Source organism: Perca fluviatilis, chromosome 16 (genome assembly GCF_010015445.1).
Source record: "Perca fluviatilis chromosome 16, GENO_Pfluv_1.0, whole genome shotgun sequence".
Lineage (NCBI taxonomy): Eukaryota > Metazoa > Chordata > Actinopteri > Perciformes > Percidae > Perca > Perca fluviatilis.
Genome location: NC_053127.1, coordinates 24316835 through 24335491, shown reverse-complemented (window position 1 = coordinate 24335491; position 18657 = coordinate 24316835). Strand labels below are relative to the sequence as shown.

Below are 18657 nucleotides of genomic sequence, written 5' to 3'. Positions count from 1 at the left end.
TTTGCAACTGCATTAATGCACTGAAAGCTGGGGTGAGTCAGACGAGGAACAAACAAGGTTGAGCTGTGACGCACCGTGCTCTGCCACACCTAGAAACTGCAGAGACGCTGGAGGATCATGGGAATTAAAATGGATCAATGCATATAGAGGTAAAAGGTCACACACTAAAGGGGTGTAATGTGTGTACATACTGGTATTGAGAACAAATGTAGAAGAAAAGATCAGGTGTGTAAATGAGTTGTGCTGTCACACAAAAAAAACTATTAAATGATTACTATAAATCAAACCTACTGTATTGGAATTCTCCAGTGCATATAATATTAAGTGATTAAAATGTGACATTAAAAATTGTTCACAAAGGTGGGAATAGCAGTATGCAAATGCTCAGTTTGTGCATATATATATAGTACAGGCCAAAAGTTTGGACACACCTTCTCATTCAATGTGTTCAAAAAAAAAGTGTGAAATAACTGAAAACATGTCTTATATTTTAGATTCTTCAAAGTAGCCACCCTTTGCTTTTTTTGATAACTCTGCAAACCCTTGGTGTTCTCTCAATGAGCTTCATGAGGTAGTCACCTGAAATGGTTTTCACTTCACAGGTGTGCTTTGTCAGGGTTAATTAGTGGAATTTTTTCCCTTATTAATAAAAAAGCAAAGGGTGGCTACTTTGAAGAATCTAAAATATAAGACATGTTTTCAGTTATTTCACACTTTTTTGTTAAGTACATAATTCCACATGTGTTCATTCATAGTTTTGATGCCTTCAGTGAGAATCTACAATGTAAATAGTCATGAAAATAAAAAGGAAACGCATTGAATGAGAAGGTGTGTCCAAACTTTTGGACTGTACTGTATATATATATATATATAGCCAGTATAGTAAAGTAGTAAAGTGCTGCTGGTCTTTTTCATCAGATAATAGTGTGTATAGTTTATATAAAGCATTTAAGAACTGTAAACTATACCCATCAACCTTCACGAGACACCAAATAGAAAGCTCTCAAAATAATTTAGCATTTTTCTGCAAAAGTCCTAAGCAAAGAGGTGAAGCTCAGGCTTATGATGTAGGCTAACATACAAGCCGTCAGGACTTTTATAGTTAATACATTATTTCAAGTGTACTTGGCATATCTAAGAACAGAATTGTCTTAGTATGTCAGTGTTGACGAGGACCAGCAGGAGAGGGGGTTGTATAAAGGCTGAAAAAGCATGCAGGCTTTGCAATGAATAAACCGTTAAACTACTGACATTATTTTTTTACTCCCAACTAAAACTCTAGTGCTTTAAACAACAGGCTGTTATTCTTACTAACTTGCTTTGTTTTTCGTAAATGAACGCAATTCCCTTTAAAGTATAATTAAAATTTTAATATGTTTTAACTGTAGAGGATTGGCTGAAAACAGCAGCTCTTCAAAACCAAACCGGCCTGATTGAAAGTTAACTTGTGATGCATTCACAGAAAATTGAATGGAACAACCGTTTTTTTTAAGTGACTTAAAATATAACCACTCACACCAACCACACAAATAAATGATCTAAACAGTGCTTTCTGTATCATCCTATCATGCATGTGCATAACAAGATACATATCAATTTCCAGTTTCCAAAGTATTCATCTTTGACCATTGTAAAGGTGCCTGTAATCGTTTTGTGTACTTTGCATGCCAATAATGTTCTCTTGGCACCAAGAAACTTACATACATCTTATTGAAAATAAAACTGTGACAGTGTAACTCAGACCACCAATGGAAGACTCCAAACCAAGAGTGGTTGTGTTATATTTATTAGCACAAGAACACAACAATCTAAGCAACTAGATATCATAACAGGAATATTTTAATTTCACTAACGGTGAAACAGTTCCATAACAATACACAACATACTACCCAAAGTCTCGAGATAGATACATCACTTCAAAGCTACATAGGGCACTACAGCACACGGTATTTCAGACGTCTTCAATATTTAGTTGGAGATTCACGAGCATGTCAGAAACATTTCATTACTCAACAACAGCTATGTGCATTTACATTGTGCTTCAGTCTCAGACTTAGTGTGAACGACCCACATATCCTCACCTGTGCTTAAGTTGTTTTGTTTTTTTAATACTGAAAACATGTACTGTAGCTGCATACACAATGGACAAACACACAGAGACAGAGTGCAATAACTGCTGGCTGCATCGCAGACTGCTTGAATAATTGAAATGTGCAGGAACATTTTTGCTCACAATGGCAGGCAAAACCCTGACAGAACACTCACTACGTCCATTACAACAAACAAGTGTCACCATGTATTACACACTGGAAGTCTATTCAACCTGTTGGAAATGTGGGGGGGGGGCATAGTTAAACATGCTCTTTCCATTTTCAGCAGAAAGAACAGAACAGCCAAGGCTTTCTTCATAATATCACCATGAGGTAAAGTCTTGTCATGTTTCTCTGACACGGAATAGTAGAATTGGTTTGATAAAATGCAGGGTGAATACAGATTCAGAGATATGGCCACAACTACTGGTTTAATACTTCTAGCACTAATAGCAAAAATATTACAATGCAAAAGCACAACTGAACACTTACAATCACCAGTTTGGTTTAATATTCCAAGGGGCTGTGGGAAAATTATAAAAGGAGGAGAAGATTTTTGACTGAAGTTGGGGGGGAGGGGGTCTAATGTTTTAGGAGGGTCTTTTTCTCATCCAAAATGTATATCTTTTAGCTTTTCTTTGCAGTGTAGTTGCATAAATAAGCTTTTAATATTCAAACAAAACATGTAAGGCTCCCAAAACATTTTACTTAATTATGAGAGAGGGGGTCCAACAAGAAAACATGTTTTTCTGCCCAAGTTTAAACAGTTTGTCAGTGATTTCTGTATTTCTGATCAGAATTTATAGAATCACAATTTCTTAACAAGCCTCGGGAGGGCAAGATGAGGATCAGCCCCCCCTCACTACCCTAATCATTTTCGTACAGACCCTAATGGAACCGAACCACGATCTCTTGTTTCCACCTTTGACATTAGAGGGGGGGTTTACATTCACAAATATAAAACTTATGATATCATGGAAATACAACAGCAAATTTAGTCTAATGTATGCCCTCACTAAATGGTGTCCTATTTCTATACAGTGAATACAGGTAGCCTATTAGTCACATACTGACATGTACTCCACGGAGACTGATGATTCACAAAAACAGATATATGGGGTTTTTAACCCCTCAGAAACGATAAGGAATTATCATTATTCAAACTTTAACCAAATCAAGATTTATGCTGCCAACATGTAGTATGTTTTTATATGTTGGAGAATTGTATCTTCAAGTCTTAGAGAATTGTCACTTTACTAAATTCTGGTATAGAGCCCTGCCAAAGCTGAGCTGAAACAGCCGTAAACACAATCCCTCTACGTCAATGAAATCCTCTCTACGAGCTCTCTGAAAAGTAAGCTCTTAGCGTTTCTTTCCTTTTCAAAAGTGTTCATCTTGAAAGGGTGACATGCTTTGCCTCCGGACCCCTTTCAGTTCTGACCTTTGATGATCGTTCGTGTCATAAGCAGGAGGGGTTTCAAAGCATCAAACAACACTGCGCCCATGGTTGCCTGTTGTTGTCAAAACTTCCATTTGTGCCTCTGCTTGCAGAGCACCATGCTGAAAGCAGCCCACATGCCTCCCTGTGGGCATGTCACTGTAGCTACACCAGGCCAGTCTGCATGTGGACATGCAGCGGGTAGGGGTGGTAGACAAGTGGGGGCTGGGCCTGGGGGATGAAGTAGCTGCTGTAAATCGGCTCTGTCATGTATGGAGCCGGCTGATAGAAACAGGTGACGTTGGCCGTGTTGGGGATGGCGTTCTGCTCGCCCAGCACCCTCAGAGCCAGGACTGTGATCATGTTGAGCGTCTGTCTCCTCTCGTGTCCCATCAAACACACCGTGCTCTCGTCTATCACACGCCGCAGGGTCATCAGGTAGTCGTACTTGCTCGTCTCCTCGTTGCCAATGAAGTGGCACTGCAAGTAGGCCTCGATCTTACGCTGCTGCTCGCTCACGTCAGGAAAGTCGATGAAGAAGCGGGAGCACATGTAGCGCTCCAAGGACTTGATCTCTGTCTCGCTGGCTGGTCGGAAGTTCCTCACCAGCAGGTCGCTGTATTTTAGCAGGCCCCCTCCTCGGATCTCCTCTGGGTTGTGGGTGGCGATGAGGCGGTGGCGGAGTTGGTCCATCGCCAGTTCAAAGTCTCCGTACATGCACTCTGCTTCAACAGTGATTGTGGGCTCCCCTGCTGCCCCGGCCCATGAGCTTGCCCCGCACCTGTTTGGGACAGTGTCGGCCAGCTCGGGTGTTTGCTCATTGATCCGAGGCTGTACATGTGCTGCACGTGTGTGGCTTTGAGTCTCTGAATCAGGAGGCTTCTTCGAGTGTTTTGGCTTAACAGTTAGTTCCACAGTTTCATTCGAGCCAGTCCCATCCTCAAGTGTACTGGCTGGACTGCACGTGGGAGCTGTAAGGGTGTCTAAGATCTCTGGCTTGGAGGCTGGAACATTTGAGCCATGAACTTGATCGCTGTCCAGTAAAGGAGGCTTTGGCTGAAGTGTTTTGGGTATTTCTATCGGTGGGAACAGCTGCGTCGTAAGACCTGACAAATCAGTCAGTAAAGACCATTTCTCCGGCATACTGATCATCTTCCTTGACATTTTCCTTTGTAATTTTGGTGAAGGGCAGTAATCTGGTACAATGTCCTGTGATGTGCTGCACGTTTTCTTAGCTGGAGGAGGAAAAGAAAATTCAAGATGTGAATCTTGTGCGCTTGAGGTATTCTCAGTCCTACAGATTACAGAGTCAACTTTGAACTGAGTAATTTCTGCACAATGGACTTTTTCCTGTTGAGCTGACTTGTCTGCTGGTTGGGAAGCTTGTGACTCCAGTTCTTCATTACTCTGTGGCTTCAAACATGCATGTGTTATCAGTGGATCCCTGACATCTGTTAATAAAGCCTTAGGGGATGAAACTAGAGGATAATCACTGTGAAACTGGTCTTTTTCTTCTCCATTTTTTTCACATATCTCAAACACAATGTCCTCCTCTGAATGAACATCCCCTATGCCATCCACTCCCACCTGCTGTAAGTTAATGCTCTCAGGTTTTAACACCTCCTGTGCTTCGTGCTTTCCATCCACATGCTCAGCCTTTGCAAGTGGAAGCTCTTTCTCAAGCACAGAAACAGCTTCATCCTGGCATGGACTTTCTCCGCTGGAGTCCTTTTCAATATCCGCTTCAACATCCCGAGGAATGCTTGATTTATTTTGCTTTTTGTTTTCATCCTCGTCGTCTCTTTTAGACAAATTCCCAGCATTCAATGCCAGCTTTCCTCCTTGTTTCCTTTCAGTCTCCCAATAATACTCCAGCATACGGTCTAATATTATCTGGAAGGAGTCCACACTGAACTCAAACTGCCTTCGAAGGGAGCTGACAAATCTGAGCCCCACGGTTTTAGCTCTGTTGTTAGAAAGCGAGATAAGGCTCCATCTGTCATGCTCGTTGAAAACTTTCACCATCTTTTGCACGTAGGCCTCCTTCATTGTCAGGCAGGTGATCTTCCGTCTGTTAACTCCACAAGGAAGGAGGTCTCGTAGGCTGCCCAGCACTACCTCCTTTATCACCTGGAGGTCCTCCTGCCTGGGCAGCTCCACTCCAAAAATGATGTCTAAGTCTCTGTAGCCCAGGCAGTTATCCCTCACTAGGACGTGGCTCGCAGTCGCGCCATTCAGCCGTATATCTTTCACCTGGATGTCTCTTTCGACCAGCCGATCCTTCACCACACGAATGATGTCTTTAGCTCTCACCTGCAGTGTGGGGAAATTTCCTCGCCCGTGGATGGGGATCACCTCAGTCAAGACCTTGTCCAGAGCCTGGATTTGCTCGAGGGTCAAGTTGTGGAACCTCTTCGCTGTTTGAAGCTCCATCATCCTCACCTGTGAAATAGAGGTCTGACAAATGTATAACATTGTGGCTCATGTGAGAAATAATGGCCAATGAAAGATTGAAGCAGTGCAACAGAGTAATATAGTAATAACATAATCAACTAGCCTTGCCCTTTTGTCTTCTGTGCTATATGCCATGTACACATGTCAATATGCACACAGAGAAACCTTAATTTTTCTTTACATGTTGTCTGTATCATCCCAGCACCTTGTCTACATCCTTATCCTTCAGAATATTTTACACTCATTTGTCAACTTGAAAGTCTTGGCCTTCACAAATCTGGCTTATGCTCTTTTGTTTTTCTCTGCTCCTGAAAGTTTTAAATGCACAAATGCAGTCAGTCAAACAAATATAATAACTGTGCTGAGGGGTGTGCTATGCTATCCGACATTGTTTATCAGCTAGATTTTAAATACAGTCACTGCTATGATTTTCTACAACGTTTAGCATAAACGGCAGCAACAACCGCATCGTAAGGTGGCAAAGTCAACTGAATGCTGAGTGCTGCACTGTAACTAATTGAACTTTCCCTTGTTGAACTTCTCTGTGCACTTGCAAAAGGTAATTCAACAAGCAACAGGTTTATCTGTGACATGCAAATGAAATATGTGCTCTCACATTTATTTCTCTAACAGATATTAACAAATAACATGTTGTCATGATAACAGATATTGGCTTCAACCAATCTAATCCAGAGAAAACATTTGTAAGATGACACTGATCAAATAAATTCCTGTTATCAGTGTCATCAGCTGTTTCTCACGAGATTTTACTTGTTGGTCTCACTAGATAAACATTGTTGACATGTTGAAATGCCTCCATGATCATGTGCCTGTCCGCTGGTTACAGGTGACTCCCCTGTCTGCCATTTGAATAATGTGACAACATTGTATTTGTAAGAGGGAAAAGATCACGTCATCAGTAATGAACGCTGACTCCGTTACTGAGGCAAATTTGTAGCCTATTGCTAGTAAAAGGACCTTCATATAAACCTTTATGACAACATTAGGGTTAAGGGATCAGTTAAGGATCATCATGGTGTTTTCCATCCATTATAATGCATACAATAAAACTTGTTATAAAGAACTTTTAAAAAAAAAATTTCTAAAAAGGAGAAGGAGGTTGAAGTTCAACATTTCTTATTAGATTTTTTTATGTTAGGAAATTTAGCTTATTACATTTTTGCCACTGGTTCCGCTATTTTTAATTTATTTTTCCGCTGCTTTACCAAAATAATTCTAGCAGATACATTTTCTCTCCAAATTAAGTCAAAATCTGGCAAACGCGAGACTAGTCAAAATCAAGCCAGTTGGATATGAAATGTAATGTTTGAATTAGGTGAATTAGTGCAATTTCCTAAAGCCTGACAGAAAATTTGAAGATGCACCAAATTATTATTATTATTATTATTATTATACTCACTCTGTGTATATTTCAGATGGTTTCTATTAACATTGTTATATTACACTAAAAACATGCTGTTTAAATGTCATTACTTAATCAGAAATTGATACCAGGTTGTTCTTATGTTGTTGTTTTTAGTAATTATTCTGATATTATTATTTTTTGCATTTTTTAGATTTACTTTGGATAAAGATAGAGAATAGCATAACTGTTGCGCTTAATAAATTAAATTCATAGCCAGAGCTTAATGTAAATACTTTCAAAATGTGTTTTATATCAGTGAAAAAATTGGTAAACGTGTTGATTTTATTTAGTTTTCAAGCTGTCCTGGTCATTTGATGTGCTGTAAACAGCACTTCATCATCTGTTGCACAGTGTGCGGAAAAAACCCACTGCATCCTCAGCCTTGGTTAATATTTGACGGTCATCAGTGTAAATGCAGTCAGTGGCAGTAACTCGGAACACAGGGAAGCATGGCCCACAGCAGCCTCTAGTGAATCTCAGAGGGTACATCAGCTAGGTCCTGCAGCAGGACTGCTCCTCTGCCACTTGGCTTCTTTATAGATAAGACTAGGCTATATGAGTCATACAGCCCCTGAATGAAACATCACTCACTCCTGGACGCAAAAAAACGACACAAAATGCAACATTTAAGGTGGTGTTTAGGGTTGTGAAATTCATAAAATATTTAATCAGTCAGCCTAAACCTAGGAAATGGATTATAGCATATAAGAGAATATTTTATTCAGCCTATAGATTGTCGTGATCTGGAGGCATGCATAGCCTATTGGTGGACATTTTTTAAATACTATATGACCAACAACATTTTGCACAGGCCACTTTTGATCTTTAATGTTTAAACTCATAATGTTGCACATGTATCAACTAAATCACCACTTAGCTAGCTAGTTCAAAATTATCTCGGCATCTTTATAAGTAGCCTATATAGTATGTTATGGTGCATTTAAATACTCGTTACAAGACATAGATGTAGGTCACAAGTTGCCAGCCGGTCTGCAAATGAACAGGGTAATATTTAGGGGCAATGTAGGCTACTAGAGGAAACCAGTAACGTTAACTGCGTTTTACCAATGAGACACAACAAAAGGACAGCCGCATTTCAAAAACTCACCTGTATTGTGGCCAATTTAAAATGGAAAGTAAAGCCAGAGTAGCAACACAAGAAAAGCAAAAAAAACAAACAAAACAACACCACCCGAACCCGTTGGAGATGTTGATGCTGAAGTTAACACGGGCAGTTTCCTCTCAGCGCAGGAGCACTGTTTCCATGGCAATCAGGCGTCACGATATCTACGGAAAATCACGACGCTCGGTCTCTCTATCTAACTAGCAAGTGACAACCACTCAAGTTTGAAACAAACAAGGTATCTTAGGGCCACCCAAACGAATCTGAACAGTTCGATAAAGTTTGACTTTTATTGGAGGAGCACACCGTTGTGTCAGGTTTAACTACCGGCGTGCCACCGCACTGGCCGAGCTGTTGCGGGGTGAACATCACATCAGACGGGGTGAGTCATCCTCTCTCCCCGCCGTGATCCACACCGTGAATCTAATCATCGATCAACCGCTTTCACCGCCCACTAGCTACTCCATCGGTACAACGCCACATCCACTTTTTATCTGACCGTATTCACACACTTAGCTAACAATACAGGCATTTTAAAACATTAAAAGTATAGCTTGTGTCAACGGCTAGTTTTTTTTCTTTTTCATTCGTATTTTGTGAGGAGGATGGGGGGGGACACACCTCCCTCGTGACGTCGCATGGAATACCGCCACCACGTGACGCTGACGTCATTCATATTTTGGTAAGACATCAGGAAGTGCGGAAGAAGGCGACCGAAACTCGAAAGGCTGAAGTTTCCCTGACAAGTTTTGCTTTATTTAACTACTCTTTTGGGGACTGTCCGTAAGGATTTCATATTGTTATTGTTGGATTCGCTAAGAGTCGCCTCAAGATGCCGAACATGGAAAGTATCCTTTTAAAAACAGCGACGAGAAAAGGACATAAGACTGTGGTGTAACGTTAAGATCGAAAATAACAACATGGCGAGATTTGACGTTATATGTGTGACAGACCGCTCAAGTGCTGCCTTATTATACAACCTGAACGTGTCATAGTCAATTCCAGCCGTCGTAAAATGGGACAGAAGGCCTTGGAAGCTTCATTGCTAATGAAACCTACATTTAAAATGTAACGTTAGCTCCGTACGGACATAACGTTACGTTTGCGTCAAAAATACAGCTGTGATAAATGTGTTAATTTGAAATACTAGATTAAATGCCAGAAACGTTAAACCTATGGGAAGAAAATAGGAACATAGAGCCACGGTTGGATTACTAATCGAGCAAACAGGTAACTGCCGATCCATTTTTCCAGAAAGGGACAAAACATAGTATAGTCTTGATTAAATGCATTTCCACCAATTATTAACAGGATCTGATTTGAATTAACTACATAACAAATATATATATATGTCAAGACCTCCCACTGCTATTTCCTCTTGCAACACTGACACAAAACAGCGTTATCAAAGGTTGCTTGTTGTTGTTGTTGTTGTTGTTGTTGTTGTGTTCTTCTTTAACCTCGTATTACAGAACAGCTCTTCAATTTAAAGTTTGCTGCCAAAGAACTCCAAAGAAATTCCAAGAAATGTGACAAAGAGGAAAAAGCAGAGAAGAATAAAGTTAAGAAAGTAAGTTGCACTTCTGAAGCTAGTCATCAAGATAGCACATTATGATAGATTTTACGGAACCACCTTATTTTGTGTTGTCTCTAGGCCATCCAGAAGGGGAATATGGAAGTGGCAAGGATCCATGCAGAGAACGCCATAAGACAGAAGAACCAGTCTGTGAACTTCCTGAGGATGAGTGCTCGGATAGATGCAGTGGCTGCGAGGGTCCAAACTGCAGTTACAATGAACCAGGTACATTGAATACTGGGTCACTGCATATTAGTCTATATATCAACTATGTCCCACTTCTGGGATTGTTCAGGTGCCACTGGAAATTCCGCTTGATGTCCCTTATTTTTAGCTGGATGTCCATCTCCTTCTGCTTTCTTTGTGTTGGCATTTTAAACTCCTTCCGATTTATGAGGACTATGGTTAACTGCTCCTCAGATCTCTGCAGGGTAAATCCAGACAGCGAGCTAGACTATTTGTCCAATCTGAGTTATCTGTTGCACGACTAAAATAACCTTTTGAACGAGCACATGTTCCACCAAAACAAGTTCCTTCGCAAGGCTATTTTGCAGAGGCACAGTCATTGTGTCCGGGGCTTAGCGCCACCCAAGACGATTGTGATTGGTTTAAAGAACTGCCAATAAACCAGGGCACGTTTTTCTTCCATCCTGGAATGCTGTGTAGAGGAGGGTCTGGCAATGCGAGACTACTGCATACCGTTATAGGCCTTGGAAATCAGTTAATCTTCAGGCTGAAGATTGCCAATTCAGGATTAAGAAAGCTTGTTTGTTGTCATTTTAGTGATGGTGTTTTTATTTCACAGGTCACAAAATCTATGGCTGGAGTGGTGAAAGGCATGGATGCCACTCTGAAGAGTATGAATCTGGAAAAGGTAGAGTGTCTTCCAATTTTCTTTTTAGGAAAAACAATGTAACTGCCATAACAGAAGTTGATAACAAACTCATCAGAGTTATAAAACAATGTCTCAAACACTTGATGTGTTGAATGTTTTTTTTTTTTTTAGATTTCAGGTCTCATGGACAAATTTGAGCACCAGTTTGAAACTCTGGATGTTCAGACAGCCCATATGGAGGACACCATGAGCAGCACAACAACACTCACAACACCGCAGGTACATGTCTTTGCTGTACACTTAGATTCTTTCTTGTTGTGTTTTTTTAAAGACAAACACATTCACTGTAAATGTAATGTGTGTTTTCAGAATCAAGTGGAATCATTGATGCATCAACTGGCTGATGAAGCAGGGTAACCTTTCATTCCTTGTCTCAACATTTCTCTGTGAAATTATGTTAAATCACATATACAGGTGTATGGTGTGCATTCTTAGAGTACAGGCCTAGGCTGAAGCGTACATGGTGATTATTTCAAAGATTTGATAGGTATTAACGGTATTAACATTTTGATTATAATGAATATTTTATTTAGTATAATGTGAGCAAAGACGTTGTGTTTTTAATCTAAAAGTAAGGTTTGAATGTCGGTGTGTGCATCATGTTTAGGTTGGACCTGAACATGGAGCTCCCTCAGGGAACCACAGGATCAGTGGGTACCAGCGTGGCCTCTGCAGAACAGGTACAGTACATATGCACACTTGGTGTTAAAATTGTTTCTTATCTGGCACAGATAAACTGAAATGTACATTTACTTTACAATAAACCTCATTGCTTGTAGAAATGTAAATTAAGGGTTTGTCACATAGATTGAGTGACAAAGACACAGGAAATGTGATTACAGCAGAGAAATTTAAACCTTTAAGGCGGCGTCACATTAGTGTCCACATCTCTGCTAATGATACCGTGTATTTGTCAAACCAAGACTTTCAAAGTGGATTGTCCGAATAACCCTGATTCTTCTCTCATCTTCCCTCACTAATGCCTGTGTTTGCTCTCTCTTGTCCAAAGGATGAACTGTCTAATAGGCTCGCCAAACTTCGAGATCAAATGTGAGGCACAACTGCAGTGGACTGGCACCGTCATGCAGAGCCCCAGAACACTACCTGAATATTACTCCCAAACACCTTTTCATTTACATGTCTTTCTTCTCTTTACATCTCCTGTATCTCTGTCGAGGAGCTACTGTATCATCTTTTGGGGGATAATGTCCTTTGTTGGTTGTGTGTTAATAATAACCTTTGGATTCTGTAAACTTACAGAGATGCTAGATATGGAAAATGTATATATTTCTTGAATATACACATTTACCCATGAGGAAGATCTAATGTAACCTTATTGTTTAATATGTATACTTAAGAACTTTATTCATTTTTTTTCTTTTTCTTCTTCTTTTAAATATTGAGTGTGGCAGTTATTACCCTGTATTTATAGGCCAAGGATGTTTTGGACTGGATAACATATGTGTTTTCTTTTTCGTTTCGGAGTGTGAAAGACCTTCACGTTTACTTTTGAGCTGACTTTGTTCAAATTTGCTGCATTTGACTTCTGAGGAATATTTGAAGAAGATACTGGATGATTAGCCTGTGTTTGTCTGGTCATCTTCAGTATTTTCACTGATCATTTGGTAAGGGGTAACAGTGTGGGGATTACATACAGTAAACAATAAAGTTTTATAATACTTTTATCTCTTTGCTTTAAAAAAAAAAGTTTTAATCATTGTTAGTCATTCCATATCAATTTCTATTTCATCTATAGTAAAATGTCCATTTTGAGAATGAACTGCAAAACAAAGTCACATACTTTATATACTTGGTAGAAATGGCAGTGTGTTTTTTTATTATCGGCGCTTCCAGCTGTCGGGCTGAACAAGAGACAAAGGGTCTCATTTATCAACAAAATGTAGGTGCCGATATTTGTAGAAAATATATGCAATTTAGCTAACGCGTATCCTCAGAGAACCAAAAGAAAAAACGTCATAGACTAAAAGTGCATCAAGTACTAAGCATTCATAAGAAGTTTTGTCAGAAATTCAGTGCAACAATACAAAGGACCATAATATAATGTAATATAATCATATAAAAGATGACAATTAGTCTTTCAGGTGTGCCTTAAGGAGGTCTCCTTGCTTTAGTGTATTATTTCTGGCAATGTCATTGCCAGCGAATTCTCTCATTTGCCCATCAACCCAAAGAAGACAAGTGGTCCAAATTAGCTGCTCTCTGTCTTTGCCCTCTGTTTGTTGCCACTATATCCCACTTAGTAATCACAGTTCCTTTCAAGAGGAAGTCCTTACAAACCATTTTTTTTAAATTGTATGCTCCACTGCATGCAGATGAAGTCAGAACTAATTCATCACTGTGGGCTCTAAAACAGTTATAAGAAAAACATACTGTCTTCAGCTGAGCCACGTTCAGTAAGAGATATATCAAATGTGGGAAGATTGCCATCATATTTGGTTATTAAAGTGTACCGTGGTCATGGTATTAAACGCATGTGAAGGAGTTATTTAGTTAAGGATCGCCCAAGTAAACTGTACAGATAAAGTAGGTGAAAACATATCAGCAATATTTATTTCACTGGTCTTTCTTACTTTTGACAGACTATTGGTCACACAGCACACTTAGATAAAGCCACTGCCACACTGTGCCTAACTATCAGATACATGCATAACAGTGTGTTTACACTGTTAAAATAAATGCAAAATTAAAGAAATGCTGAATGAAAGATAGCATTTTGAGTTACAAAAGCTGTAACTCATGGATGTAGTGAGAAAGATGGACGGGGTCAATGTTACTAATGCGCATGAGCAGTAGGCCGCACAACTCGGAAACAAACCCAGAAGCTAAAAAAACTTATTTTTTTTACCTTTTACAGCCATGGCTTATGCAAATTCCATTCAAGTGAGTAGGGGCTATCTTTGAGTCCAATAACGACATTCATAGTGGGGGTGCTTTAACATTATTATTATTATACATCCATGGCTTAAACCCAACCCCTCCATAATCATGACGTTAACTGCCCTCTAGTGGCCACTGCGAGAAACTGCAACACAACATTATCTTGAACAACGAAGAAACGTGTTTATTGCACACTATGGATCATTGAACTGAAGAAAGCTGCTTTGCTAGCAAGTCATTAAACATAAGGTGAAAAAGAAAACGTTAGGCCCCAGCAGCCAGCATCCCCAAGAAAGGGCACCATCATTTCACCTCTCACATCTATGATTTTAATTATGATGCATGTAGGAAAAGTCAGATTTTTACCTATTCATACACGCTGCTTTACCAAAGGATATTAATTAAATTTCACATCATATAAGACTTACTGTAATTACTTTGTTAGAGACACAAAATGTGTTATTAATTATTTTTAGGCTACTTTATCATAAAGTAAACCAGTGTCAACAAATTAGAATCTACAGGAAGAGAAATTCAACGTAACTATTTAATTGTCTATATAATTATTAATTTGTTCTTTTTATTTCTGAAAATAACTTGAATTTGCCTATGAACGCAAAAATGACACAAAGAATCAAGTGGGTGAATTAAGTTCATATTTTACAAGGATGGTGAATGCAACCCTTTCAAATACCTTGAATATGTTCTTGTAAAAAAATATCATACTGTTAGTAGTAACACATGCAGTATACTTTACATAAAAATTTAAATGTACTACATACTAAAACTATTTTCGACATGAATCTGTGTGTGTCCTGAACACGACCTAAGAACGGAGCGGAATCTGTTGGCGAGAAAACCCCCTTCGTCTTCTCATGTGACTCTGGCGTAAACAGGAAGCAGCTGATCTTGACTTCACTGCTGCTTCTACCAGTAATGTAACGTTATAGAACTGTATTCTTAAAAACAAATACAAAATATAGGCTAAAATTGCTTGAATTCGAGTAACCGTTCTACCTTGTCGCTGTAAGTAGACGATACAGTACTGAGTTTTAACTTGGCTAGCTAACGTTAGCCGTTTAGCTCGTCTAAGCAAGCTACTTGACTGTTTGTCGTGCTAGCTGACTTAGCATTAGCTTAGGTGTTTCTTCGGAACAGTGAACAGAGTTGTAATGAAGTTAGTGAACCGTTTATATATTATTCTGTTCTGTGTCTAAGAAGCTCGTGCCTGGTGACACATGTTTGCCTTGTCATTTAAGCTTTTAAACGTGTCTTCTGTAGTAACATTTGCAGTTACGTTTGTTCTGCTTCAGGAGAGCCTAGTGACAAATAGGTGAAACATATTTGTGTTTGTTCTGCAGCTGAACGAGAGCTGCTGCTTACACTAAATAAAGTCACCTGACTTGCAGCGCAGAGAAATACTCTACATCGTGTCTGCTGAGGGGGATGTCAAGCACAGCAATGAAGAAAAAGGTGAAGCATTGACTTTGTCGCATCACAAGTAGTGGTAACTTACTTTATATTCCGGTGGTTGCACTATACTTGAGTACTTACATTTCATGCATCTACCCAGTCTGTTTAATTTGGAGCTTTAGCTGTTTTCCAATTCCTTAAAATGATCATGGAAGATGTAACGCTAGTCCTTCCTGCCATGATAAGGAAAACCCAGGACTTGTAAAACAATATTGTAGGGAAGTTCCCTCTTCTATTCGGCAAGTCCAGCACACATGATCCTTTCCTCCATTCTCTAAATGACTTTGGTGATTTCAACAATCTGAGGAGAAGTTTACGTTTAACAGTCACCGACTTATAGACTTGGTGGTCTTTTGAAGGCCGATTCTTACATTCTCTAATGTCAGTAGCTGTATGTGACAAATATTTTTGGCAAATCAACCACATTGAATTAAGATAAAATTAAGTGATTTAAGTATTTCTGTGTTTGGAGGATTCTATGAAGCAACATTTCAGACCATTATGTAGGCAGATAAGATTTACAGAAAATATACATAAAATTAATAAACAATGTTTCATTTAATTTACAGGCTTTTTGGTATCAAACTGTTCTTCTAAGATTTATGTACAAACCGTATATAGAATATGCTGCATTGTTACGGATTTAACTACCCTACAGAATATAAAGCAATTAAAATCAACTCTCTCGACTACCTACAATATAAAAAATGTGCTTACATGTTAATGCGCTAATAAGATTATTAGCGAATTAATATATAATAACACTAACAGGGGTCATTCTGCTGCATAATGAGTACTTTTGCTTTTGATATTTTAAGTGAATGCAAGGATTTAACTTCACTGATGGTCTAATCTGTTGTATTTGTGCTCTCAGGTGTTACTGATGGGGAAAAGCGGGTCTGGGAAGACCAGTATGAGATCAATCATCTTTGCCAATTACATAGCTCGAGACACACGCCGCCTCGGAGCTACAAGTAAGAGTACTTTAAAGAAAGATGCTAAATGTTTGATGCTGGGTGTCTAATTTCATCTATAAAACAATCGTTTCATCCTTTGTTTGATGTAGTTGACGTAGAGCACTCCCATGTACGGTTTCTTGGCAATCTGGTTCTAAACCTGTGGGACTGTGGAGGGTAAAGCACACTTCATCATTATTTTCCATCTTTGGACCAGCTTTGACAATTTAAAGTCTTTCCACTAATCTGAAACCCCCTGTGAAATGGTGCTCTGTTCTCCCTTCACCCAACAGACAGGACACGTTTATGGAGAACTACTTCACCAGCCAGAGGGACAACATTTTCAGAAATGTAGAAGTGCTTATTTATGTATTTGACGTTGAGAGCCGTGAGCTGGAGAAAGACATGCACTACTACCAGTCTTGTCTGGAGGCCATCCTGCAGAACTCCCCCGACGCTAAAGTGTTCTGCCTCGTTCACAAAATGGATCTGGTGCAGGAAGATCAGAGAGATTTGGTAAGCTTAACTATTTTAATTTTATTGTTGGTATGTGCACATGTGTTGCGCACAATAACATGCAAACAGTTTGACAGCCATGTTAACAGTGTCACCAGAAACACTGGTGCTGCTGTCTTTTTATTTATTTATTTTTGGCACAATTGGTGCTCTTAGTGGTAGAACTTTATTAAAGAATTTCACCTGAATTTCACTCGTGATGCCTGGGACGAAAATGTACCTCTAACAAAAAAAAGTACATAAATGAAATGATTGTATAACAACGTTTAAACTGTTTCTTTTGAAAGTATTAATATTCATGCTCAATAAGAATACCTATTAAATATAATATTGGTTGTTGTTAATTTACTAAAACTGTAATTGCTTCACTACATTCCATGTGACTGACTATCTTCAGTGTTTTTACAGATCTTTAAGGAGCGTGAAGAAGATCTGAAGAGACTGTCCAGACCTTTGGCTTGCACGTGCTTCAGGACATCAATCTGGGACGAAACCCTGTATAAGGTTGTGACATTTAACTGGTTGTATGTTCAGATGTCGAGTAATGAAGTTGACACTGTAAGAAACACGTTTTAATGTCTTCGCAGGCCTGGTCTAGCATAGTGTACCAGCTCATCCCAAACGTCCAGCAGCTGGAGACGAACCTGAGAAATTTTGCGCAGATCATAGAGGCAGATGAAGTTCTTCTGTTTGAGAGAGCCACCTTCCTGGTGAGAGCAATTTCTTCCTCTGTCCTCGACTGTGTCTGGGCACAAAATCTGACTCTAGTAATGAATGTTGTTTTTTTTTTTTATGGTGTTTTGTAAATGCAGGTGATCTCCCACTATCAGTGCAAAGAGCAGCGCGATGCTCACCGGTTTGAAAAGATCAGTAACATTATCAAACAGTTCAAACTCAGCTGTAGGTAAGTTCACTCTGCAGACACATCAACTTCACTCCACACATCACCTACTAAATGTTTGTGATGTTTCTGATTTTTTTTCTTTTTTATCACATTTTTTATTCCAGTAAACTTGCAGCCTCTTTCCAAAGCATGGAAGTGAGGAACTCCAACTTTGCGGCCTTCATTGACGTCTTCACCTCCAACACATATGTCATGGTCATCATGTCGGACCCCTCCATTCGTAAGTAGTGAGGATGAACATTTATCTGCAAAGAATGGGCAGTTAGGAAACCAAATCAGTATAATAAAAATCGGTGTCTCTTTTTTTCTAGCATCTGCAGCAACTCTCATCAATATCCGTAATGCTAGGAAACACTTTGAGAAGTTGGAGCGGGTGGATGGACCCAAGCACAGCCTGCACATGCGAATGCGCTAGCCGGTGCATTTGTTCCAGTGGATACTCTCAGCCAATCAGTCCACAGACCGCAGCTGGCATGTTGCGGTCTTCCAGCTCCGAAACGTATGAGCAGCACTGTTTCCTCTATATCTTCACATTCAATCACAGTTATTACAGTTATTATAGAAATCATATTTTCTTTCTAATTTCTACAGTGATCATAGGTATCTTGAACAGCGATACATTCTGTTGGAATATTTGCCCTAACTCAACGTAATAAAGTAAAATGAATAGTTGTGTTTACTATGAAGGGGGCTACCTTTGCTGTCACACTTTGTCATATACAGTAGATTTGTTCACTCCATGCAGTGGACCCCAGTTGTCTGGGGTTGTTGTCTCCAAATGATAAGCAGCAGATTTGCAGTTTGTAAGCTGTTACACTTTTAAAGTACGAACAATATAGTTATATTCAGAAAAATAAATGTGCCGTGTTTTTTCTGCTTCAACATTTTGACACTGTTCACCACTTGAT

At 39.4% G+C, this 18657-nt stretch overlaps 3 protein-coding genes across 6 annotated transcripts; 2 read left to right on the top strand and 1 right to left on the bottom strand.

The window, feature by feature from the left end:
- Window positions 1-1770: 1770 nt before the first annotated feature.
- LOC120544446 lies at window positions 1771-9092 on the bottom strand. Of its 2 annotated transcripts, none has more exons than XM_039778190.1 (2): window positions 8517-9092; window positions 1771-5985 (listed from the first exon to the last, which is right to left on the bottom strand). In XM_039778190.1, exon 2 carries the CDS (start codon window positions 5962-5964, stop codon window positions 3694-3696), a length of 2271 nt encoding a protein of 756 aa, XP_039634124.1. In that variant the 5' UTR covers window positions 5965-5985; window positions 8517-9092; the 3' UTR covers window positions 1771-3693. The 2 variants fall into 2 exon arrangements, with proteins under 2 accessions (XP_039634124.1, XP_039634125.1); XM_039778191.1 differs by having other exon boundaries at window positions 1771-5970.
- Window positions 9093-9196: 104 nt separating this feature from the next.
- LOC120544447 (charged multivesicular body protein 1b) lies at window positions 9197-12687 on the top strand. Its single transcript, XM_039778192.1, has 8 exons — window positions 9197-9379; window positions 10004-10101; window positions 10186-10332; window positions 10913-10981; window positions 11114-11221; window positions 11312-11355; window positions 11610-11682; window positions 12012-12687. Exons 1-8 carry the CDS (start codon window positions 9364-9366, stop codon window positions 12054-12056), a joined length of 600 nt encoding a protein of 199 aa, XP_039634126.1. The 5' UTR covers window positions 9197-9363; the 3' UTR covers window positions 12057-12687.
- Window positions 12688-14726: 2039 nt separating this feature from the next.
- On the top strand, window positions 14727-18631 carry rraga (Ras-related GTP binding A). Of its 3 annotated transcripts, none has more exons than XM_039777262.1 (10): window positions 14727-14833; window positions 15262-15373; window positions 16248-16347; window positions 16440-16506; window positions 16623-16845; window positions 17254-17349; window positions 17433-17555; window positions 17658-17749; window positions 17854-17969; window positions 18061-18631. In XM_039777262.1, exons 2-10 carry the CDS (start codon window positions 15347-15349, stop codon window positions 18162-18164), a joined length of 948 nt encoding a protein of 315 aa, XP_039633196.1. In that variant the 5' UTR covers window positions 14727-14833; window positions 15262-15346; the 3' UTR covers window positions 18165-18631. The 3 variants fall into 3 exon arrangements, with proteins under 3 accessions (XP_039633196.1, XP_039633197.1, XP_039633195.1); XM_039777263.1 differs by having other exon boundaries at window positions 14758-14838; XM_039777261.1 differs by having other exon boundaries at window positions 14768-14926.
- Window positions 18632-18657: the final 26 nt, after the last annotated feature.